Consider the following 27537-nt stretch of genomic DNA (forward strand, 5'->3'; position numbering starts at 1 on the left):
AGAAAATAAAAAGATCAACAGCAAGCTTGGCTTCTCTTCTGAGAAAGCTATTGGATACTGCTAAGGAAGAAACATTAAAAACATTTAGAAACGTATTATTTACGAAGAAGGCTGTCATTAGGAATTTATCTAAGGGAGATTAAGGCTCACAAATTTGTCTGAATTCTCAAAGTACACTGCCGAATCAGTAGATATAGGTAGAGACAGTAGAAACTAATCTACATTTCAACATTCGATACTTTAATATCCAACAGCTTGATTTGCAGCCTCACAATCAGAAAACACAGCTTGAAGAGGACAGGTATACAGGACAACAGAAGGCCAAAGCAGTTCTTCCTTGAAAGGATCACTGAGAGACTGAAAAAGCATCCTTATGAACAGGACTACAATTTCACATTGCAATTCCCACAGCTTAAAGTAATTATTAAAACCACTTGAGCCCTGTAATTCATATTCTGAGCCCCAATATTGTAGACATGGTAATCCCAGGAATGTACGCTGTTTCATATCTGTATGAAGTACCAGGCATGAGGAAGAACTGTAGACATAAAACCTCACCTCTCGAAAAATGGCCCAAGAAACGAGGCAATACTTCAAATTATACACAGAATACTCACAGTGGCAAGTTGTGCTACTCCTAGTGAGTACCAAAATCTGTGCTGATTTAACTTGCATATTAATTCATTTATTCTATATAGACAACCAAGATTTAGGCTAGTTCATGTCTTCTTAGACATTTTTAAGGACATTAACTACTAGTCTGGCATCAGCGTATCTTGTTGCAAAAAAGGAGGGGGGAAAAAAGTGGGACCAAAGTTTTTACAACTAACCAGTTATGTTGTTACTCAAGAGTGGAACAGGCAAGGGCATGCAAGAGACATCAGGGACATACATTCCTGATTGACCTCTACAGACAAATAAAGACCTTAAATATTTATCCTTGCTGAAACTGAAAAAAATAAAAGAGTTTATTGAATAATAGTAGGCCCCAAACGTCTTCACATTAAGATCCATTGACATGGGGTATTAATACCCAGAGGTCACAGACAAAAATTGGAAAACCGAGGACTGAAAGTAATATACAAAATTCCATTTTTGTTTAGGTAGCTGATGGAAAAATTCCCACTCAACAGAAGCAGTATATTTTATGAAACAGAAGCGCTATATCAAAATGGAAAATGAAGTAAGTTAGTGCTACCTGTTTCAATTCCAATAACATATTATTAAACTCACAAATTCTCAATTATTTAGTATGGATATCTGATCCCAAGGTAACATTTTACATTCTACAGTCTGTGGGGAAAAAAAAAAAAGACTGAAATTGTAATAATTTGTTATTTATTAAATTAAAATGTTATTATAACTGGAAAATTGTACCTTTTCCCAGAAACTTATGAAAAAATAGAAAGTTGATCTTTCAGATTGATTTTTTTCCCCGCAGTGTATGTGAAGAACACTTAGGCAAACCACCGCAGATTTAGAACAAAGTGTAATAAAAAGTTATGTAGAATATATTTGGATACTTAAATGCTTATCTATCTCAGACCTTGATTCTGCGTGTGTCTAATGGCGTAGATTATCCAGAAAGATGAGGGAGGAGTATATACATATTTCACAATTTCCCCTTCATTTTGAGAAAATAATTTTTATGATCCTGAGCATTCTAAACCTCAGTCTAGTCTCAAATGAACATTAACAACAAAAATTTAGACCTGCTGCCCAACACTGCTAGTAGGGATATTTAACAAGCCTGAGATATTACAATAAATTGTGCTCATAAATTCTCTATACAAAAGAATGAGTCAGAGCACAAGGTTGAAAAAATCGTTTGCCAGTGACTGAACGTAGAAAGCAAGTGCTAGCTTTCAGACAAAGGTTTTGACAACAGTTTGATAGTCATCAAGACATTGAAGACAGCTCTAACAAATACCTTCATCATGCTGGATTAGAGTTGAAATGTAGGTCTATGCAGAAATGAGGCAGGTCACATTCTGCTATGCATATTATTACTTGGTAATCTCCTCTCCCCATCAGATCTTCACAACTCCTTCTGTCCCGAGTTCTGCTATGAATTATAGATATTGCTCTGACAAAACTATTAAGATGATGAAATAGCAGCCAGGCTACTTCAATACCTTATATCTGAAACTTGAAACAAGGAAAAATAGATTTAGAAAAGACTCCCTGATGTACAGGAGTTAGGTTCTGAAATAGACTACCTCTAGTTTGAAGAGCCTTAATAAATCCTTATTTTGACATACGAACCACTTGCAGAGAAGTGAATGCCAAGGAAACAAATAACAGTAACTAAATTACTATTGAAAAGAGGAACATTACTTACATTGCTGTCTTTTCAATTTCTGATTCAAATTCACAGTTGTCTTTTTTTGTTTTAACTAGAAAGGAAAGACCTTGAAACTACAATTCAGACCTGTGAGGGCAGAGAACACACTTCAGGCCTAAGAGTTTATCACCTACTGTATCAGGCGAAACCCAAACTAAGCCCACTAATAAACAGATGGATTTATTCCTCATTTACATAGTTAAGTAGGAACTGGTGGACTGCATGCTGAAAAAAAGAACTTTCTTTGAAGGCAACTGCCAACTCCACCTTTTTTTTTTTTTCCTTAAAGTAACTAAAAATTATTATTTACTTGATCATGGCTACAAGATAAACACATTCACTATGATACACAAGTACACATACACGTGTAGAGAATAATTTGCACACTTGGAGAATTTCTTACACCACATATTTACAGTTGTGCCACGACCCCCATTGCAGCGGCGGTGATTATTCACCTAACCACAACATTGTTTTTTTTCACCTTGAACCTGTAAGTTTCCACCACACTGAAAATTCAGCAAGGTAGGAACTTGCATGAAACCAGCCAGTTTCAAACCACATACTTTCTCAAGTGCATCTTTTACAGACATCACATATAGCTAAAGTAACTTTGAAGGTGCAATTAGATGCAAAGCTTGATCACCTTTGGGTGTACCTCAAGCTTCCAGAACTCCCGGCAGTCTAGTCATTATGAGTCACCCTTCAAAGCATTAGCTCTAAATGAGCCAGATGTGTTGAAACATTTAAGTCCTTAGTTAAACCCTGGGGATTTCAAAGATACTCTCCTATCTGTAATGCATGCGCATATCTTGCTAAAGAGATCCGGAGTTATGTTCACACACGGAAGGCACAAGAGTTTCTACAGAATACCTTAAAATACAGTCAGGTTTTCATTAAATTAGTAAGTTTCCTTTCTGGATAATACATTAAAAAGTAAACACAAAGTATTCAGCGTATCATTTGAAATTAATTGTTAGGGTCTAAAAAAAGGCATTTTCTCATTAGAAAGTTTATAGGTACATTGAGCTTTGGAATACATACAAATGTGATACACAACTAAAAATTCAGTCATTTCACTCAGTTTGAACCACAAGAATAAACAGACACAGGAAAAAACAAAACTTCTAACAAGTTCCCTCAAAGATTACAAAAATCAGTGCATCTCAAAACATTACTGCTATTAAGTGACAAATGTATGCTGCCTTCAAACAGTAGTGCTATCAGTCACCTCCCATAGCAACATTACTGCTCTTTGAGGACATAAATTAATGCAGTATGTTTTCTAGTCGTGCAGCACTATCCCATTTTCTGATTACAGTAAGATGGTAAGCTGGAATTAGTTGAACAAAAGGCATTACTTCATTCAGTTTCAAAGACGATTAATCTAACAAGACAAAGTAAACTAGGTACAAGCAAATGCAGAGCAAAACCAAGGAAAGCAAAAGGATATTCACTGTGTAATTCTGTGGCTTTTCTATGAACTGGATTATCAGCGCCACTATGAGTTAAGATGTCGTTACAGACAGTATACTAACAAACTGGGCTTCTGCTTTTTCACCTTTCCATTTTGGTATGAAAGTACCTTCGGCATCAGCAGATGTGATACTGTAAGGCAGTCAGCTGTTTCAATTTCAAATGCTTTAATACTGTGATTAAGCGTGAACCATACATATTACTTACTGTTTAATATCCCTTGAAATAATGTCATTCTGGATTTGGACAGAAACATGTTCTCTGCACTCACGGCCAAATAACCCATCCACAGCCATGATTTTTTTTTTTTTTTTTAATTCTAGATGCCAATTTAAGTCCTGTCTACTTACCAAGGTATCTGCACCGAATAAAAAGGCTATTCCCAACACCCCTCAAAAAAAAAAAAAAAACAAACAAAAAAACAACCAACAGTGCCAAAACCTTTAGTCAAACTGTTATGGCATCTATTATATTCACACTTCTAAGAAAATTTTCAAGATGTTGATAAAAAAGCTTGCTACTTTCAAAATATGATCTCACTTCAAAATATGATCTATTGGGTTTTCAGCTGGTTCTTCTAAACACATTAGGCCTTTCAGCAGGAAGCTTTTGTTTTGACTGACTAAAAGCTGTTCCTCTGGTTACTAAGTGGATACCTGGGTCTGGCTCCAACACCAAAGACAGATATCCATTTACCAGTAGTTAATACCCAGTGTATTTAAAAGTGAAGGTACACATTCCATGATGCTCAAGGTATTCACACTTTTTGACAAAAAATACCTAAAATAAAGGTACATTAATATAGTGAAGGGCAACTGCACATTTCTTGATGGCATGGATATCAAGGCTTTTATTTAAGCAGTATTCAGGAAAGGAAATTTTTTTTTAAATTTAATAACTGCAAACACTGCAATTTAATAACTGTAAATACACCTTTAGGTTCTGAAATTTAAGCAAGGCCTCTAGAAGATATATAGCCTAAAACTTCACTGGAATGATGTTCATATTGTATACAGCAGTGAAGTAGGATTGCAGCTATGTGATTTTCAACAGAACTGACTGTTGATATGATTTGAGTTTCCTTTATGGTATCACAAATATAATAAAGCATTACTAGGTGAATGTTTACTAGCTAATATACATACATGGCATATACACACAGAGACATATGTCATCTCAAAATGTATTTGAAAATATTCCAGATCTTTCATATAATTTAACATAGCTATTTTGGTACTGCATAAAAATACCTTATCAGCTAGATACTAATGCCTACATATAAGCCCCAAGACTCATTCCCCTCTGCAAACGCAAACTCTAGTCTGCTTTTAAACTAAATTCTCTGCACTGATTCCCTTGATCTAGAGACCTCCTGTGAAACAATGCTACTGTTAGTAAGAACAGAAACCAGTCAATCGTAGCCAGAACTGAACATGCAAGATGGGATTTTTGCTTCTCTGCAGAACAGGTAGCTGAACGTACTGCTTATCAGAATGGAAATCTTCCCAGGAAGCCTGTGTTAAGTGAAGCAAATCCAGCAAGACTCAAAAGGTGAAGCGTGTTGATGCTTAGCAGCACATTCTATAAAACTTACATGTCAGCTGGTCCCCACTAACAGCTTCAGCTCACGTCTGCCATGGCCGTACTTTCCACAGCAGCTTTTGCTGACTCCTATTGAAGTGTCCTTTCAGATGCTGTTACGCCAACAAATAGTTGAGTTCAACATAAGCACAGGTATTTTCACCTTTCTTTTTTCTCCCAGCCTCTACACGTTCCAACATCCATTAAAAGAAACTACAGGAACTACTTTTATGAGACTATCTCAAAACTTTTGTTTTCATTCATGTTATAAAGGCTGTATTTCTGCATGCTTCAGCTAAAAAGTGAAAGGTAATTTATCATCTGCTTTCAATCTGGAAGCTAATGGAATCAGTTCTTCTGCTGAAGAAGGTTAACCAAGCTCTTCTATGCTATTACCCTCTTCCTATATAGGAAGTTTTTAAACCTTTTAATTTCAAGGGAACAAGGTGGCAAAATCATTTTACACAGAAAATTATGTTTTGTAAGCAGATTTACACTTTCAGCACCATCTGCTCTCTTATATGACCTGTTACTTTAAACTAAGGGACTGAAATATTTCTTAAGACTGCAATTTCTGAAATTTGCAATAATCTCCTTGCATGCAAGTTGTTTTATTCCATGCCCATACAACATTTAGCCAGTTTTCCCAAAGCAAATCACAAACATATTCTAACTGAAGCACAACTTTTTTTTTTTTTTTTTTTTTTTTTTAGTTAAAAGTAAAATTGCATTTAGCAGAACTTGTCTTTCAGTAAAACATAAAATCTAAAGTCATTTTCTAGGAAGATTAACAACGTCCAAACATATTTGAAAACTTGAACAACTTCACAGGGAAGCAGACACAAAAGTCAAAATTGTAGTACAAAGTCAGGCAAGAATTTGTGCCTGTGGAATTTGAGGTAAATTACAACAGCACAGAAGAATTAACATATAAACCGATTGTAATTAATGAAATTAAATTAAAGTTGAATGCTTTCAGTTATATACAAGAAATTTCCCTACTTTTTTTTAATACCACAATAAAAAGATAAACAGGAAGGAACAGAAAGGACCATCATAGTGCTAAAAATCAAAGTCTGATGCAATTCAAAGCAGGGACAAAGCAAGGAAATACGCTTTTATTATTAACTAGACAGTGTCTCTAACTAAGACTGCTAGGGAAAACCTTACTTAATTAAATGAGTAAAAAAGATGGGACCAAAGTCCCATCGCTGAAGCCATGAGTGATACCTAGCTTCATCTGCCTTTCCCCCTGAAAGATGGTAACAAATCCCATTCGTGGCGCCATCTCCATAGAAGTACTGGCACTTTGCATTGGAAGAGAACTTTGCAAAGGGAAAAGGGAAGAACAAAGACAGGAAAAGGGGTCTCACTGGGTCCCAGCAGGACTTGCACTGCAGCATCGCCGGCCGTGACTGACTTCCGTGCAACACAGAGTGCCAGCTGACTGCCCAGGCAGATGGGACAGCCAACAGGTAACAATTCTTCTCTTAGCCAGAAAAAAAAGTATTTATTTATTATTTCTAAATGAAGTAAGGTATTTTGTGGCAGTAACAATTCTAGCAAAAACATCAGCAGCAGTATGGTAATGACATTTTTCATACTGGATGTTTAAAAGGCAACAAACTAAGGCCAAGCTGCCCCTGTCCCCTGAACCCTTATAGTTAGAGCACAGTAGAAGTGACTAAGAGTGCCTGCGAGCCTGTACCATCTGCAAACCTCCCCTGAATACTTTTTCTTCAGAAATTAAAATAAAAGCATAGGTAGGGCTTTGGTTTCTTATATCAGCTAGAATCAACCTGTACTCTGAACATAGAAAAGCAAAAAGTGCTGGCTTCTCTCCAAACTACTTTAGCTATCCTACAAATGCACTGAGAATTATTTAGATAATCTTCCAGGCAAGTCACATGAACTTATGGATTTGTAAAACACTCTCCGTATCATTGAGGAGTTCGGTAAGGATATCTGAACCAACTGATATGAACTTCTTTGACCGCAACACAAAGCTTGATTTGCTAGTATTCCTCAATTCAGTTCTCAGACATTTAGCATCTCCTAGCCCTGCTCCGGTTTTGGTAACTATATATCTACTGGTCTTGAGCAACCAGAAGAGAAGGAACTGCACAGAAATAAGCACTTCCGAATTAATCATCTTTGCCAGGCACTGAAATTCATTTAAAAATAAAATAAAATTAAAAACTTACTGAAGCACGGAATAGAAAAAGAGAGAAGTATCTTTCCTCTCAGCAGCCAGAAAACATTTCTGATTTTTTTTTTAACATAGAAATAATATCTCTAGGTGCAACTTCCATAGATACTGAACTCTGGCTTGCTTCTACTTCCATGAACCCAAGCAGAATACTTACTAACTTCAGAGCTGCCAAAGCACACTTTGCAAAATCCTACTGAAAAGTCATTACACTGTTAAACAAAAAAATTAAGTTAGCATTAAAAATGATCAATCATTGAACTGTAAATAATCCTTCAGGAGATCTATATTATATCATCCCTCTCAAACCACAGAGAGTGGTTTCTGACTTCCAAAAGCAATCCTTGGACTGGTATCAAAATTGGCTATTGATTGAATTATGCATACATGAAAGCAAAATTAGGACAAAAAGGATTTTGTGAAAGCCAGCATTAGAGAAAACATTTTTCACATCCATTTAACACAAACTTGTCACAAGAGCATAATTGCAAACAAAAATGTAATTTACCTATAACTACATCATGGCCATCAACCAGGCCTGCAGAGAACAGCTCCTGAGAAACGCCATCTGCTGTGTCTGTCCAAAAGGTGAAATGAATAAGTATGAGAGCCCACAAAAACAACAAAAAGTATCAGTATCCAGTGCAATTTAACAAAAATATATTTAGTTCCAAAACACCCACGGAGGCAGGCTTAAATTCAAAATTATCTTTAATGAGAAGGAAAAAGATAATTATCTTATCAGCCTCTGCACAGCAAATCGCATGAGATGATGATTTCACTCTTTGCGAAGCCCCTACAAACCTGTCCTGGCTACTAGCATCTCTCCTCTATTATCTAACTACGTATTCCTACAAAGTTTACAAGTTCAGTATCTTCAACAACCAAGAAAATAAACTACGTTTTGGTGTGGTTTTCGCTGTTTTCTTTATCCTCTCCATTGTTCTGCATATATGGTTTAGTGGGCATGGTAGTGTTGGGTTGATGGTTGGACTTGATGATCCTAAAGGTCTTTTCCAACTTTAATGATTCTGTGATTCTGTGTGTGATATCTAGATAGAGATGTGCTATATAGGCTTTCATGTTGGTTACCAGTGGGGCAAAGGAGTTAGATGAACAGTCATTATTTTGAGCTTTAGGCTTACGATAGCTTTTAAGTACTGTGACCCAGGAAATTCAGAGCTTTGCATCAATTGCTGCACCCAAGTGGGTTAATTCCTAAGTGACTAGGTAGTGCTGAGGTACTTAATGCCTTCTTCGCCTCAGTCTTTAATAGCCACTCCAGGTATCCACAGGATATTCAGCCCCCTGAGCTGGAAGACGGGGATGGAGAGCACAATGTACTCCTCATAATCCAGGAGGAAGCAGTCAAGGACATGCTAAGCCACCTGGACACCCACAAGTCTATGGGGCCTGATGGCATCCACCCGAGAGTACTGAGAGAGCTGGCGGAGGAGCTTGCCAAGCCACTCTCCATCGTTTATCAGCAGTCCTGGTTAACAGGGGAGATCCCAGAAGACTGGAGGCTTGCCAATGTGACGCCCGTCTACAAGAAAGGCCGGAAGGAGGATCCTGGGAACTACAGGCCTGTCAGCCTGACCTCTGTTCCAGGGAAGATTATGGAGCGGTTGGTTTTGAGAGTGATCACAGGGCATCTGCAGAACAGCCAAAGGATCAGGCCCAGCCAGCATGGGTTCATGAAAGGCAGGTCCTGCTTGACCAACCTGATCTCCTTCTATGACCAGGTGACCCGCCTAGTGGATGAGGGAAAGGCTGTGGACGTTGTCTACCTGGACTTTAGTAAAGCCTTTGACAGCGTCTCCCACAGCATTCTCCTGGAGAAACTGGCGGCTCGAGGCTTAGACGGGTTTACTCTTCGCTGGGTGAGGAACTGGCTGGATGGCCGAGCCCAGAGAGTTGTGGTGAATGGCGTTAAATCCGGCTGGCGGCCGGTCACGACTGGTGTTCCCCAGGGCTCGGTTCTGGGACCAGTCTTGTTCAATATCTTTATAGATGATCTGGATGAGGGAATCGAGTGCTCCCTCAGTAAGTTTGCAGATGACACCAAGCTGAGTGGGAGTGTTGATCTGCTGGAGGGTAGGAGGGCTCTGCAGAGGGATCTGGACAGGCTGGATCGATGGGCAGAGGCCAACTGTATGAGGTTTAATAAGGCCAAGTGCAGGGTCCTGCACTTTGGCCACAACAACCCCATGCAATGCTACAGGCTTGGGGAGGAGTGGCTGGAGAGCAGCCCGGCGGAAAGAGACCTGGGGGTGCTGGTTGACAGCCGGCTGAATATGAGCCATCAGTGTGCACAGGTGGCCAAGAAGGCCAACAGCGTCCTGGCCTGTATCAGCAATAGTGTGGCCAGCAGGAGCAGGGAAGTGATTGTGCCCCTGTACTCGGCACTGGTGAGGCCGCACCTTGAATACTGTGTTCAGTTTTGGGCCCCTCACTACAAGAAGGATGTTGAGGTGCTGGAGCGTGTCCAGAGAAGGGCAACAAAGCTGGTGAGGGGTCTGGAGCACATGTCTTATGAGGAGCGGCTGAGGAAACTGGGGTTGTTTAGTCTGGAGAAGAGGAGGCTGAGGGGAGACCTTATCGCTCTCTACAACTACCTGAAAGGGGGTTGTGGCGATGAGGGTGTTGGTCTCTTCTCCCAAGTAACTAGTGATAGGACAAGAGGAAATGGCCTCAAGTTGCGCCAGGGGAGGTTTAGATTGGATATTAGGAAAAATTTCTTCACTGAGAGGGTGGTCAGGCATTGGAACAGGCTGCCCAGGGAGGTGGTGGAGTCGCCATCCCTGGAAGTGTTCAAAAAACGTGTGGATGTGGCGCTTCAGGACATGGTTTAGGGGACATGGTGGTTCTGGATTAATGGTTGGACTTGATGATCTTAAAGGTCCTTTCCAACCTAGTGATTCTGTGATTCTGTGATTCTGTGATTCTGTGACTAGTACTTGCTCCTGGATGAAGACTTTAGGAGGCTTAGAGGTAAGTAGGAGGAAGCAGCAGGAACAAGCCTAAATTCCAGCTAAGTCTTAACTGTAATATGGCCTCAACACCAAACATATGCATGGAGCGCATGCTTTGAGGCAGTTACACAGTTGCATTATTTCCTCAAGAAACACACACAGGTGATAAAGAATATAGCTGAGCTAGCTGCAATTTCTGGAGAGCTCTGAAGGTGAGAATCCTAGCTGCCTTCTGGCTGCCTCAGTGACTACTAGGAACAGTCCTGGTGTACTCCACTATGTCGTAGCCTCTATTTTTTGACCAAGTAAGAATTCTCAGATAGCTTATGTAACTGCTTAGAGAGTATTCAAGTAATCCTTTTGACAAGTGACTAAACCAGGATCCTCTGTGCCCAATTAAGTAAGAGATCTCTTTTGTTATTACCAAATGCAGGTAGACAACGGAATATATCCATGCACAGAACTACTGCACATGAGAGCTAGTACGATTTACAGGAAGAGAGACACCTCTTCCAGTCTGGATTCATACTTAGGTGGAAACTCTTTGAAGGCTATTCTAAATATAGCAAATACTGGCTTCTGAGAAATATGAAACGTGTTCATAGTTCAAAGGGTTGCTATGTAACAAGGATGACACCTTCTTACTCAACATATCAGCCTCCCATGCATTTCATCCCAGTAATACTTGGTTTCCTTCAAACAAAAGAAAGTTTTACGAGTTCTTATGATTCTTAGCACTGGAAAGCCAACACAGTTCTACAAGCATGCAGTAGAGTTTAAAGTTTCAATACCAGAATTTCTTTCTGGTGATGATACTAAAGCTAGAGATGCAACTCAACTTTCAGTTGAAGACAGCACTTGAAAAATGGTATGCAGTCCATACTTGTTAACAGATCTTCTTTTATTACTTAGTAATAAAAGGGGACACAAACTCAAATATTACCAACCATCACAACATATACCTTTATGGCTACTATATTCCATTTCCTACAATGTTTTCCAAATGTGAAAATGGAAACTCCAAAGCTGTAAATATTGCTATACAAGATCTTATATACCACATAGATCATTTTGGTAAGACATGAAATTGATAAAGTATACTCTGGGTCAAGTCTTCTAATATATACTATGCATTATGCAACCTTGCCACTAGAATTTACATACATCTGCTATTCCTGTTCAAGTGAAGTTCAATATAAAGCTCTGCACAGTAGGAAACATTCCAGAGAGGTAGTTTGCATTAACCATAAGCAGTAATCAATTTCTGAAATACCTTTTTGAGCAATAAGAGAATAACTCAATTGAAGGAGCCTTACCTCTACCTGGAGTAAACTCAAACCGTATGTCATTAAGTTCTTTCCTGGAGTTCCTGAAAAACATTCAGTGTATACATTAAAATGTAATGAAGAACAGAACAGAACAACTATTCAGTTCGTACTGAATACCAAAGAATACCTATGGCATTGACAACCACATTTCTGTAGCGTGAATTTCCTTGACTTGAAAAACACACCTCTCCCAAAGCACACAGACTAGAGACACTCTATGTTTTCATGACAGTATTTTAGGGAAAACTAACAGAAAGATATGCTTAAGCTGAAAAGTGCCTTCAGTAACCTAAAGGATAAAATAAGGTGCTCTGAAAAATATTTTCCTTTTCGTCTTCAAAAGACAGTCTGCCATATTGACTCTTAGTTCAGCATAGTCTGAGTTGTATATACTACCCCTTCTCCTCCAAAAGTAAAAAAATATTCACTTAGACTTAAGGGACAAAGTATCTAGCAAATGTTAAATGTTGAAAAGCAGCGTTTGATGCACAATGTTTATACATCTGTTTTGAAATTAGTAGCTTCTTTCACTGACCACCATTGTCTCAGCTGTGAGGTTCTACCTATACATAAGGTAAGCAGCAGAGTGTGAAAGCCGAAGGTTTTCTGCCTTCCCGTTTGCCACAAAGAGTGCTTTAACCAGTTCAGTGTATGACACAATCTTAAGAGACTTAAACCCTAAGTTCAAGAATCCCTTTAGAGCCTCATACCATGCTCCAAATCTCCATTCCTTGCATGTTTCCAGCTTCAGTTTTAGTTAATAATTTCTACCATCAATAAAACATTAGTCTCTTCACAAAATGAAGGTCCATCTCATTTTTGGAAATGGCAAGCCATCTGAGCATAGGGATGAACTTAATTGCTGTAGCACAGTCTTTTTCCAATGAATAGCTCAATCCACTTGAAAAGCTAATAGCAACAGAATGTGTTTTGCAGTCCATTATTCTTCTCCTCAGCAAGGAAACTGTATGCAAGCTCATATTTCAGAATACCAGGCCATGAAGTCTTGCTGTGGGAAAGCTAAATCCAATAGGCAGGCATACTCAGCTGTGACTTACAGTTATTATCACTTGCTAAATACTTATAAAAATATTAGAGTCAAAAAAACCAGCAACATGCAGGAACGAAAACCAAAATGATTGGCAACACAGACAAAAGCAAGATAGCAAACCCTGAAAAGTTAAATATGCCACATGCAGTGCTTAAAATGAAAAGTACTCATTTACTGAATATACTGAATGCTTCAAAGCTGAAGGAGTTTCAGGTTCCCAAAATTCTACACTAAATAAAAAAAAAAACTATGGGAGTTTCAGATCACTAATACAAAGCTGCAGATAATGCAGCTAGCCAAGTGCAGATTTATAAGGCTCATTTAATTCTCTTGTAGAAGTCTGCTGCCATTATATGGAATACTGCACTATCTATTTTTATTCAACAGAGAATTAGTATGAATCTCAGCTCTTTCTCTCCTCTATGCCCCCCCAAAAACCTGGATTGCTTTCTGTTTAAAAAAAAACAAAAAAAAAAATCATGACCCACCTTTTGAGTTCCCTTTCAACAATCCACTTCCCTTTGCTGAAATTTATTATATCTAATAAGCTTGTTAAAATTGCCGCTTTCCAAAAATGGGAAGTTGCACAGAAACGTAGCATTCTTCTTAAATGCGGTATGTTTTGACTGAATGTGGGATGCAGCTCAGACTTAGATACTCATTTGCTGTACACACTTTTGAAGAAGGAAATCAAGGGAATAAAAACTTAATCTCACACCTTTGCAGAGGTAAACCAGAAATTTTTGCTTCTTATTAGCAGCTATACTGAATTGCTCCAGCCTGCATATCTTTATCCTCATAGAGTGAAACACTAAAATCAGCTGAGAAGTACTTCTGTAGATTGGGCACTCTTGCGGTTACCTGTCTAGAAACTAATACATTAGGCTCTCAGATAATATCTTTCCACAGACCTCCCACAAGTAGAACATCCACCATATAAAAAGGCACTAAGTAATTAAGAATCCTCATAAAAATTAACCAACTTTCTAGCAGACTGACACAGCTATGTGAAATGCCAGCTGCTCTACATACAAACTCTTTCCTTGAGCAGGATGCAAATGGGATGTATTTTACTCTGTCTCCAAATTGCAGAACGTCCCAAATAGAAAGTTAATGAGTCAAATCTGTTTGTTTAAGTGAAGGTGAAAATTCAAGGAAGCTTGATATGTATGCAGCCATCCAACTTTGCTATCTGGTATTGTTACATTCTGAACTACTTTGAACTTAGGTTGCTGCTGCTTTCTCTCTAATGGTATACTACTATTCAGAAAAGCAAAACGAAGTTTGGCAAGATTAATTTGCTAGAAGCCTGTAAGTGCTTTTGCTTAAGGTTCCATTACCTTCCAGACATTTATTGATTTCCATAAATTATTTATTCCATCACATATTCCACCAAATAGAAGATGCACTCAAGTTCTCCCCTAAAAGCTGCTCATGCTCTTCTCCAGTCTTCAAGACACTTCTCCGGTTCTAGTTAGTGTCACTGTTACTGCAAATTAGTTTGCTAGTTCCCTTGATAAACTCTTGTGACAACTGTTTGGACTTGTTGATTTATTTGTAGGCAGAGTTTTCAAGCAGTGTTTCATTTGTTCCATTGGAGTTCTCCTTTTACTTACATCCATTAAACTCTTATCATGCAGTAGCACACACAGACTTTATTTCTGCTAAACAGAAATAGGATTTGAAGAAAGGCACTTAGTATCTTTGTGATTAATAATTTTATCTTTTTCATCATTTCTTAATGGTCCCTAGTTTATCTAATGTATTCGTGAAAAAGTTATTTCTATTTTAAAATGCAAACTCAGACCTTTTTGCCATCTCTTATAATACCTCTTATTTGCTTCTTGCTCTGTGCCATTACAGACTAACATACCTTGATTATCATGGATTAAAAACAGCCCATCTCTTTTCAAAAGTAGTAAATTTTAAATACTTCTGGGCATTTAGCACACTGCAGTTTATTTATTTCCTGCAGCATGTTTTTCATTATGCCATCATCTGCACCAGGAGGAATTCCTCAGAACTGCTTTGAGTAAGGGTGACACTGAAGCACACCATGCTAAGATGTTTTGGAAGCCACCTTTCTTCCAAAGTCATTTCAGAATTTAAAACTCTATACTTCATGAAAGCATATTTTGCAAGTCTTCATTATTATTTTGCTTTCATCAGGACCACTTGATGTACACACTAAGATTGCTAGATCTTATCTTCTAGGGAGTAATGTTTCCTCAAAGAACCAGAAAAAGCACAAGGCCCAACTTCATTACTTAGCCCCCTGCCTATAAACTTAGACCAACCTGTCACTAGGGTATGAAACACAGATGCTCTGTTTTGAAAGAAATGATTTGCAGAACAATGCTGGTATTTACAAAAATCAGGATTAGAGAATAAACAAATTAGCAGCTGTTCAGACTGACATGGTTCTACTGAAAAAATCCTAAGACATGAAAGAGATTTCAGTCATTTGCATTTAAAGACAAAGCCTTTCAAATAATTACCTAATGATAGCGTAATTCCTGCTACAGTCAATTAAATACGTTCCACACACTTGATGAAAGATCTACACTGTTGAATTAAAATAGGAAATCATGTTTCTGTAATGATGCAAATGTAAATTGGAGACATTAAATGTCATTATTTCTTTTGTCCTTAAACGTAGAATGTCTATCACGTAAAGTGAGGTTCAAGAAAATTAGATGTCTTGGAATTAAACTTAAGGTCTAAATCGTACTGGGATAGCTTGATTATATATCAAGCAGAAGATTTAAAATTTTTTTTTACTACTACTTTTTTCTTTCCCCACAAATTTATCCACCACTTCTTATGCAGAGTTATCTGAAACATCAGCTTCTGTTTCACACAAGCTTCTGCACTTTCCATATAGCCCTTAGGCAGAGTCTGTATTCCTGGATGAGACGCACCTCACCATAGCTAAGTAACTGTGTACTCTTCCTTCCCAAAAGAAGAAAAAAATTCTCCAATAAGGGAAGCCAAAAGAAGGGCGTGTGCATGTGTGTAAGAACACACGGGTTTTCTCTCTGCATCGCTTGCTGAATTTTCAGACTTCAGCTACTTGATCACCAGACATGGTTTACACAGGCTGTTATATGGAGCTGAGCGTCCAAGAACGCAGGTGATAACAGAATGGTAATCAACAAAGCTGACTTGTGAAACCGTACCGAGTACGTACACACCGCATGGAAGCTGCATCATTTCTGGTTTTTGATTAGTTACAGCAGAAGCAAGATTCCCTGATTTTCTTCCTTCTCTTCTTTCGGATGAAGTCAGAAACCGTAAGTTACAGGTACTCCCCATCACCACCTGTTCTGTCATTATGTCATGTAGACAGCGAGCACTGTCTAGACTACACTACAGGCACTGGACATCCATGCTTTCAATCAATGGCCACTTACTTCTGCTGGCATTTCACAAAATACATCCCCCTCCATGAAACTTTATTTTTTTTCTTAATAAATGCTACTTCTTAATTCAGCTGTTTAATCACTCTTTCCCATCCCTCCAATGGATAACCAATCTAAAAATCTAAGTTCTCATCATCCCATTCTTGTCCACTTACATATGTGATCTTACCCTACCTAAAAGTTCGTTGCTCTACACCAACATTATCCATCTTGGATGCTAACCATTCTTTTCATTAGTATATCTTTTTTTGTATTATGTTTATCCAGTCCTAACAAGGCATAGGAATATTTTCTATTTCTATGGACTGCTGAGTAGAAGCAGTAAAAGATAGAGCTCTCCTGGAGCAACGAGTATTCACTCTTATTAGCCCATTTCCTCACCACTGAACCTATTTTAACAGACTCCAATATACAGATGCTGCAGCATCTGTATATCTGTATATCCGGGGCACATTCCACCTTCTCTTTCACTTATTTTTCCATATTTCTGCATGATCAAAATTGAATAGATTTACATATGTATCTATTATTGTTTATGGGGTTTTTTCCTATCTATATAGATATATAAAGATAGAAGAAGGAAGTACCTATATGTGTGCATCTTCCATCTTTCATCCTCTTTTTCCTGATCTCCGGTTGAACATGGAGGATGTTACCAGTCAAGGAGAACTAAGTGAAAACATTAAGAAAAAAAAAAAAAAAAAACCAAAAAACCCACAAACCAAAAAAACCACACACACACAGACACACACCCCCCCCCCCACACACACCCCTCTGCCAAAAAAAAACAACAACAAAACCCCAAAAGCTATCTTTATGGTATGGTCAACAAAATACACTCTCTGCCCAGGCAAGGGTCCTTGGCTTGCCCATGCTGGGGAATAGTTAAGAGGCCAGAGCACCTCCATCATTTGTAAAGAACAGGTCGCCTGGTGAAAGAGACACTCCCTGACCAGCGTTGAGGAGAGCCATGGTCCAATTAACCAAATCATAAGCAGGAAAGCATTCTCGGAAGAAAGTCAGAAGAGTACTTATTTCTTGTATCCACTTTTCAGATTGTGACTAGTTACAACTCAGCAACAGAACTGATCTACGTGTTTAAAAAAAAATAATCTGCATCAAGTGTACACTCCCTAAAATGGAACAGTTTGTCAATAGCTAATTCTGTCAAACCCTAACAAGTCTGGCTAGTGGAAAACACTACAGCAGAATATGTATTCTTCTTCGGAACCAAAAATAAACTAGTTTTCAAGTAAAACTGTAGAAACTTTATTATGAATGGCACCAAAACACATGGTGCCACATGTCATCCTTCACCAACCAGCCCTTCCTCTCCCCATACTCCTACAAGCCCTATTCCCACCAGAACAGAATTCCCCCCACCATCAGGGACTAGTGACTCCAGCCAAGTCTAAGCCAGTGTGCTTTAACAAAATACACACACTGAAAATAAACATCACACTTATCACACTTGTACAAAAATGTAGGCAGATGCTCCTCCCCTCCAAAATTTGAACTGCATTGAAACTGCCCTGGAAGCAAACTAAATTAGAATGGAAAAAACAAGACAACATAGCTTAAGAAACAAGGGCAAGCAGTATGGTATTTGCACTGCCTCACTGCAGTCACTGCTGTAATTAAAACCACACAAACATTTAAATGACTTGCTCATTTAGACAGCAGAGAAAGCAGAACTTCACATCAGAATTGAGTGGACTAATCAGAGTGATGGTTAGGTCGTACATCCTAGGGCTGTACTCATCCAATTTTCATTCTAAATCCCAGGGGCAAGATCTTTGTGTGTACAATGCAAGAAATATAACTAAGGGAAAAACACAAGACTAGGGTTTGTAGGCTCTTTTAAAAGAAATTTTGCTTACATTTTTTTCTACACTATTCAAATGCTGGAGGGACAAATGTTACGTGGCCACACCAAATGTTTTTCAAATTCAAAAGGTCATCTTCCTTCTCATGATAACTTGTCACCCATTTCTCACTTTCACATGCTTAAGGCATAATGCACAAGTTAAACACGGTTCCCTTTGTAACCTAGCTTTTATAGCATTAGTTTATTCCACAGGTGTTGTATTTTTCAGTCAAAGCCCAGTATTACACATGGAGAAAACAGCAGCAGTGAAAGAGATGGAGACAGCACTGCTCCATGAAAACAGCTGTGAGTTTACTTTCTCAGTGGGCAATAATTTACTGATTTCCCACCCCGCCCCAGCCCCTGCAGAATTTACTTTGTGGCAAGCTATGGAGTTTGATTCAAGGAAAATCCTGCTTATGTGATACAGTACCCCTTTTTAAGTATTGTCTATTAAAAACCTGTACTGAAGATATATAGTACCTGTTATCCAATCTCAGTTTCGATTAATTAAAACTTTGTTTCAGCTATATTTACAGAACACAGTTAATGTACACAAAACAGTGAAATGCAAACTGGCACTTTACTTTCAGTATTGCAAAGAGGATGCAGGAGTAGAATCTTAGAAAGTGAATGTATCCACTGGTCCCAAATTCGAGGTTTGGCCTGGCATTTAAATCTTCTGTCCCTTTACTTCCCTTGCATTGCAATTTTCTTATGCTTCAGCTGTGGGAATTTATTTATTCCGCTAGGACAGGGAAAGCAAGAACCCTCTCCCAACCCTATAAAAATCACAGCTCATTTCTTTCCCCCCCCTCCTTTTTTTTTCTTCTGAAGTCGTGGTACCTTGCACACAGCAGATCCAAAGCAGTAATAAGAGGAAGTCTGTTTATTAAAGTAATTTTGTGAATCAGAACTTTAAAGCTCCCATGGGATCACATAAACACAACAGAAGAGAGCATTTACTGTAAAGAAGCATTAGCCTCCTGAGGATTCACCACGTTTATGTAAGTCCCTTTCTCTCTAACACTTCCATGCTCAGTTGTCATTTACCAATCAAGATCCAGCCTCCTCCATTACACATTACATACTATCAAGAGCAGATCATGTCTGTTCAGTATTGCGGAGAGAGGTGGTTCTCCTGAACTTATTTTTAGCGACTTCAGGTGAATTCTAGATTAAGTGGCAGGGCATTTCTGTTGACTTTTGATAGGAGCAAAATAGACGTTTGAAGTCTGCCAGACTCAATCAAATCTTCCAGATTGCCACCAAGAATTGGACTAAAAATATCTCTGTATTAGTAAAACGTAGTCCTGAAATATACAGTTCTTTGAAGTCCATTAAAACTTAACCATTTACTTCAGTGGTTCTGAAAAAAATCCATGGGTTTACAACTTATGCCTGTCCATATACATGACCGGAAGAAGGAAATATCTTTAGCGTAGGATGGTTCAACATTGAGTTACAGGACTCTGAAGCTAAATACACAAAACGCTGCCACTACCATTTAATTTGTACATGTTCTTCGTTGAAAAGCAGATCCCTGAAATGATGCACCGCACTTTAATCACTCAAGAGGTAACAGTAATACTAATGGAAAAACACAGCCAAATGACACTTTCAAGACTGAAAAATAGCCAACGTCACAATGAAACACTGTCATTTGGCTGTTAGGCTGTTGGAATGAGACAGCAGTTACCTGTTAAAGATCTACCATCTGCATGCCATCTACCATACAGAAAAAGCAAGTGTACGTTACAAAAAGCAGCCACACCAAGTGAATTGTTAGAGTGACAGATCAGCTAAGAACACTGTCCACAGCTCCATGGTCGCTGACCACTCCTCCAGCAGGAAAGGACTTCACGACAATCCATAACTGACGAGTCCCACATTGCTTAAGACTTAAAAGAAATTAGAGGGCTTTCAATCTAGTAAAAAGGGAAGGGATATGATCATAAAACTAAGAAAACGCACAAGTTGTGTGATAGAAGAAACACAAGAAAACTAGCTGATACACAGAAGTACCACCAGGCAAGTCTGCAAAACAGTGTTTATCATTTTAGAAGCAACATATGAACATTAAGTCCTTCCTCTCCACCCACTGGTTTACAGCCCCAAGTCACGATTCCTTGACATAAAGGTGTTAGAACTAGAGGCATTTTAGATATATCTATACCTAAACTTGCTTTTAAATAGGGTCGTCTCTCTGCAGCTGCTGATGCCAGAAGCTAAATCAAAAGGACGTTACAAGCCCTTCAATTATTTTCCTTGTTATATTCGTTCGCAGCTAAGTCAAACAGCAAACTCCAGAACAAACAGTATTTTTTTACCTCCATGGTCAGTGACCCATTTCTCTGCATAGGCAGTGAAAGGCAGTGAAAAGCAATATTCTCTTGCATCATCTTTTCTGAGGCTTACACTTCCTACCGGCTCTCATAGATCAGCAGGCAGAAACAACTTAATCAAAGAGCTATCAGTTTTGTTGCTACAAAGAGGGCAATATTAATCATAAATTTTTCCCTAAAATTATTCCTGAATTAGCACAAAAGTTTTTTTAAAAAGCAATGGTAAAGATTTAACTTGCAAAAAACAACTTGCTTTGTAAAATGGCCAAAATGCTTGAATCAAAATTTCGGTTCTTTAAATCAGAAAGTGTGAAAGGCAGATCATTGCCAGGAGGCTAGGGGTACTTCAGAATAGAGCTCTAGAAAAGTGGTTTCATTTATAAAATCAAGACAAAATACTTACAACAAGTTCTGCAGGAATATGTATTTTTTTAATAGAGACGTGTAAGTCCCCAAGTGCACAAAACAGGCTTTGAGGGAAGGCTGAGTGAAACCTTTTGCCTTATCAAAGCAAAGAATGTTTTAAATATGTTGAACCAAAAACTCCCTGGATGTGTGCATCCTTTCAATGCCATCTGCTCAGAGTTTTTCACTCCTGACGATCTATCAGTACATTACCGTCACAACCAAAAGAGACTTGTAGGTAAACCAGAAAGAGACCTGAGCCACCAGAAAATTATGACAATCTGCGTATCATCCACCTAAAATTCATGGATCCTGACTAGCTTATCCAGAATGGTGGGAAGCATGGCAAAAAGTCTAAGCTTTGTTTTAAAAATCTTCAAAGGTTTCATCTACTTTTCCTGCTATGGGCCAAAGTTTCTCAAAAGTAGCTTTACAATAAATAGGCTTCACCAGCAAAGCCTGCTCATATGTTAAGTTCTTGTCCCACCTGTGTCCCGGTGCATCTCTTGGGGCCATCCAGTGGCCCCACTACAGCAGCAATGGCAATTGCTTTGTGGAGCAAAACAGGAACAATGAAATGAATTGAGTTAAAATTTTGCCTTCCCCTCAAAAATATCGGAAGTCACAAACCAACCAACCAAAACCTGACGGCTTTATAGTGACCCAGCACAGTCCCAGGAACACTCCTACGAGTGCAAAGTGGAAAGAGAGAGAAGCACAACACTAAGTGGGAACAAGCAGCCAAAACAGACAAAGTTATTTAAAATGGTTTCAACCCAGCCACATGTACTATGTCACCACATTCAGATGGATGAAACAGTGTGCCTTCTGAAGGTAAATGTGACATCTTTAAAACCATTAGAAAATTATCTAATTAGAATTACATTTTGAATTATCAAAATGTAATCCATATTACAGCTGACCATTAGCACACATTCCATTAATAATACAAATAAAATTACTTTTAACAGTGAGGTCAATTCAAGCATTAACCTATTTGTTTTAACATAAAGGAGGTTGGGGGTGGTGTTTGGGTTTCTTTGTTGTTTTTTGTTCCCCCTCTTTTTTTACTCCTTTTGTAAATAATACAATAAAAAGTCGTAATAGAACAAAAACGCTTTAGTGATTTTAAAATTTCAGTATCAGCAACATCCCCAAATGCAACTACCTGTTTAATTTACAAACCACAGCTATGCAGGTTAAATGCCTAATTCCTTGCCATCTAAATATTTAGACATGCAAATCTTTTTAGTAACCTACATTTAATAAGCAGAAACAATATATTGATTCCTTGGCTCAATAATTATCAATTTTACATACAAAAGTTGTTTTGATAAACAGATATACCAATTCTCTATAAAATAAGTAGCAATTGCATTGAGGATTATTTAGGACATAATTAAAATAAATTTTTAAATGTTTAATTTATTTTCAATAAAGATACAGCAAGGCATAAAAACATCCTTAAGTAGTGAATAAGAAATGCATAATTTACCATTTTTAAAACAGGATTAGAATCAATAGCTTAATCAAGGGTTCCTCCTTACTGATTTCAGTCATGATTTAATCATGATTAAACATGTTATTTAAATCAAGTCTCCATGCTGTGAAAATAAAATTCAGTTCAGTAACCATGTTCCCACACCTCCCCAGTTCCCAGGGCAAGGCCACAGAGGCAATAGCAAAATAAAATATAGAACAGTGCTCAGTTCTGTCTTCACAGGTACATTTATTTCAAGAATTCCACAATGGTTTTGTTTATGATGTTTGTTACTGGATCAATTCCCAGCCTATGGAGAAGTTCTGTTCCTTTCCAGTTGTAAATCTACCACACAGCTGGGAGTTTGTTTGTGGATTTTGTCATTAAATACACTGGAGAACAGAAGCCATTCTAAATAGCAAAAATCATGAGAAATACCTGCCCTTGGCGAAGGATACACAGCAGCCCCACTTCTTACAAAAGAAACAGGAATTATAGAAGTTTTTTATGATACCAAAACAACTAGAAGGAAAAAGAAAAAAAAAGAAAGCGAGAAAGAGAATCGAGAACTCTGGGTTATGGCACTGAGCTAATTATCAAGCTCATTCTGCCTCTAGCCAGAACAGATTTTGGGGTCATTTGTTTATAGGAGTTTTTTTCCCTCCTAAAAATCTAAGCCTCAAACTTAAATATTAACAACATGAGAGGCACCTCCAGCCACATACGCTTATTCCGTAACTTTACATGTAATGAATTTTCTAAGAAAGAGGTCAGGAACAGGCCTACATGAAAGCAGGAAGATTAGCACTTCAGCTCATGCTCTGGCACGCAGAAGAAATCACATTTCACTAAAGTCCTAACAACTCTCCTGCTGTAGCACGGCATAGGCAACTGCCTGCTACTAGCTCCAACTTGGACTTGTCATTCCAGATTGTATCTGTCCAGCTCCCCAGAAGATATATTCCTTAGACAGGATCAAACAACACACAGTTTCAAGGTGTGATACTGAAGAAATGTTTTTGTAAGAAATACAGACACGAATGTTTGTCTGTAAATAACACAGAGTGTCATTACATACATGTAAAAATGCCTTAGCATTTTCTCTACACACAATTTTCAATAAGGTACGCAATAATACAGCAGAAGTATCTCATTTGCCAGTGCATCAGGTAAAATTTTCCATTTGCCCCTTTTGTTCTTAGACGGGCTTAATTCATCTAGCGTGCAGGAACTGTATTAAATTAGGTCCTGGGACATTCCAAATTACCATCAGTAAATTATCTTCCTGTCATAGGAGCTAGTTTAACAATCTCAGATTGCTTCAGATAATTTGCAATTCTTAACTATTAACCATTAACAAGTCTCCTAATTTAACATGAAATGTCTCTGTTATTAATCTAAATAGTCAAACCCTCTGACAGTGACCTTCCCAAATCTGTAACAACTTAGTAGTTAGACTGGAAGTTTCGGATCAAGGGTGATAATTCCTCCAGCCCGCTTTCCCCAGTGGCATGAACCGTCCTGGCGGAGATCTAAATCACAGACAATTGCCTTAAACCTCTCTTTGCAGAGTTCCTGCCAGGGTCTGCTGCCAACACACACGGTGTGCACAGCCTCACAAGAGAAAATTTGGATTACAGATTTCATTCCTCCCCACTCTCAAATCCCTCTTACTCCGTGAGGCTGAGGATACAGAAGCATCAGTATTTCAACAGAACGATTGCTCAGAGAGTCTGGATCATAGTTACACGCCATGGCAACGGATCAAACCACCACCAGTATTTTCAGTTCATTGCAAAATTCAAGCAGTCTCTTAATTAAAACTTGAGCTTTAAAATACTAATGGTCTGTATTAAGTATTTAATACTATAGCCTTTCAAAGGCTTTGCATGGAATTACCTAAAACACACTGCTGCTAATTTCACTTCAGTGGAATTAGACACAACAGTGGAAAAGATAGAAAATAAATTGGGAGCTGCCATCTCCAATAGAAGAAGCAACTCAGACAGTAGAGGATATTTTTACAGGTTAGTCCCACTGAGAAAATTGTTAAAACAAAAAGGTATTAAATACAAGCTAAGGACAGAAAAATCAGATACTAAAGTTGGAATCCATCCAGGCTAACAGAGTTAAATACCAGCACTTGTATAAAGAGTGCCATGGGATTCTTTAAAGATTATTGCAGAATGTGAGTTGTGCTTCTCATCCACAACAAGGAATTTGCACTAAACAGAGGCTGGTGTTAGTTTGGTATTCCCTACTCAAATACTGAATGAGTCCAACCCTGCTCTGCTTGGGAAAAATAACAGAACCTGATCATCCAGTAAAAGTATTACTGAAATACATTGATTCTTCTGCCAGAATTCCTCCTTCGGGAAGGTAATTTTTAATTTTTATGGGTACTATTAAACCTTTTTTGGAACATACTACTAGGAAAAAAGCATCATCTAAAATTTGATGGGTTTTGGTGTAGCATAGCCTCATTGTAAAAGAGGAAAAAAAAAAAGCCTGAGGAGCACTTTTTGTTCTCCCTCCTCGGTCCTGTTGAATGTTGCCCATCTCCCTAGGCTTTGCCCTACCCCAAATCTCCAAGCACTACTCTTCGAACCTTTTGGCCCACACTCCCAAGCCTCATATTAAGTTGTTTTTACCCATCAGGCTCTAAATGTCAACCATATCCTGGGCTGCATCAAAAGAAGCGCAGCCAGGTTGAGGGTATCGATTCTGCCCCTCTCTTCCACTCTGGTGAGACCGCACATGGAGTCCTGTGTCCAGCTCTGGAGCCCTCAGCACAGGAAGGACATAGACCTGTTAGAGAGGGTGCAGAGGAGGGCCACAAAAATGATCTGGGGGGTGGAACACCTCTCCTATGAGGGCAGGCTGACAGAGTTGGGGTTGTTCAGCCTGGGGAAGAGGAGGCTCCAAGGAGACCTTATTGCAGCCTTCCAGTACTTAAAGGGGGCTTACAAGAAAGATGGGGACAGACTTTTTAGCAGGACCTGTAGCAATAGGACGAGGGGTGATGGTTTTAAACTAAAACAGGGCAGACTTAGACTAGTAAAGAAGAAATTTTTATGATGAGAGTGGTGAGACACTGGCACAGGTTGCCCAGAGAGGTGGTAGATGCCCCACCCCTGGAAACATTCAAGGTCAGGTTCGACGGGGCTCTGAGCAACCTGCTCTAGTTGAACATGTCCCTGCTCATTGCATGGGTATTGGACTAGATGACCTTTAAAAGTCCCTTCCAACCCAAACTATTCTATGATTCTTTGATTGTAAAGGTTTACATCAACTTCCATGACAAACTCTGCAACCAAGGTATTTCCCGAGCCAAAGACTTAGCAGTACCACAAGTGACATCAGAACTTTCTCTCCACCATCCCTTCTTGCCTGAGGACCCTGTGGAAATGCCTTCTGGAAGGCTCATTCCCATCTGAGATGCTCACATTTTGCTGTCGCCTTACCCCATCGCCCCTCTCTGGGGAAGCAAAAGGAAAGCAATGCAGAGATGAAATCTTCCTGAGCCTTCTCTTGAAGCGTTTACTTCCCTTCCCCTCTCATTCTCCCCATCAGTCAATTCATTCTTCTTGTATTTTGCTGGTATTTACATTTTTATCCACATCAGTACTGAACTTTTTTTTTAAAACAGTCATTCTCATCATCTAAAACCAGTGTGTTCTGAACTCATCAAGCTACTGCAGTTTATATAATTTGATTGCCTCAAGTGAATTATTGCAAAAGAAAAAGCTTCCAACATTTTGGATGATCTACTGAGCTTTGTGTCTTCAAGTTTGGCATCTAATGTTCACAATGTTTATCTGAATATCAAGCCATACTTTAAAAGCTACATAATAGTAGTAGATGAAGCATCACATTAAATTGTTTCTATCCTCATACTGTAGCTAACTTGCTCCATAATAATATGGTTCACAACTTACAGTTCATTTTAACAAATCCCATAAAAATCCTCTGATGTGCTCAAGTTTCTATCAGATATATGACTTAATGACCAATTCATCGAAAGACATCAACAAAGTAGTTTAAAATCTGCAGTGGAGGTGGATAAATGCAGAAACCCCTATGAGGATATTAGCTGTTTACTACCTTACAGTCCCAAGGGAATGCTGTGTGACACAACGCAAGTCATCTGCACTGCTTTTATTCACTACAAATGCCAAAACTAGCAGTATCTTTACTTTCAGATACTCAAAAAACATTTACTCAGTAAGTTAATTATAACAAAAGAGAGCACTTAGGGGCCAGAGGATCTTTCTCCATATACAGCTGCCCTAGATGTAAGCTTATCCACACTGCAATGATTCCAGCTCAGGGATGGCCATGTACAGCTGGAATGCAGAGGGTGGCTTCCTGTGTAACCCAGGACTGACCATGAGTGACTGAGGGCCTCCAGGTTTACTTCCTGTGATACAGAATGTAATTTATTTTTCAGGCTTTTATGGAAGAACCCCATACAACTGCCCTTCTGCTAACAATACACAAAAAACAGCTGAATTAGTGCAAAACAGATTACAGCAATAGTTCAAGCACTAACGCTTTAATATTCTGAACACTACTATTTCCCCAAAACAGCATCTTTGTAACTTGTCACATTACCTGGCGTGGTACAAGCTTGTCCATACTTCACTGGAATCCAGCATCAAGCCTACTCTGGCCCTTGTTTAGCAGAGTGGCAAGCTGCAAGTATTGAGACTCTCTGGGGCTGGGAGGAAGACTCCTAATCCTATGCCCATAAAGCAGCACTATACGGTTACCACAGTCACTATGTCTCCAGAGTGACCCAGACCCAAAAATCAGAACGCAGGAGTCCTCTACTCTTGGGTGCAACCACTCCCTGCCAGGCCAGAGCCACTATTAATGTGCCTACAGTAAGGTCAAAGATGAAAAGCTTTTAACAGAATATACTGACGGATACTTGACACTGACAGGCAAATGAAGCAGAGATAACTCCCCACGGGTAATCCAATAATGTAAGAAATATGAGTATTTTGTTGGAAGTTAACAAATAATCATCAGCTCCTTTCCCCAAATAAGGT

The 27537-nt window shown here is 38.7% G+C and overlaps 1 protein-coding gene across 1 annotated transcript in view; it reads right to left on the reverse strand.

Moving 5' to 3' along the window:
• Positions 1-27537, reverse strand: part of STK39 (serine/threonine kinase 39) — a gene marked incomplete at its 3' end in the record, with an annotated part of 102428 nt that overhangs the window by 10899 nt on the left and 63992 nt on the right. Inside the window, exons 14-15 of the mRNA XM_082001864.1 lie at positions 11902-11954; positions 8119-8187 (exon numbers count right to left, since the gene is read on the reverse strand). Coding sequence (XP_081857990.1) covers positions 8119-8187; positions 11902-11954 — 122 coding nt within the window. The remainder of the gene's footprint in view (positions 1-8118; positions 8188-11901; positions 11955-27537) is intronic.

This window comes from Phaethon aethereus, assembly GCF_964289735.1.
Source record: "Phaethon aethereus genome assembly, chromosome: 6".
Lineage (NCBI taxonomy): Eukaryota > Metazoa > Chordata > Aves > Phaethontiformes > Phaethontidae > Phaethon > Phaethon aethereus.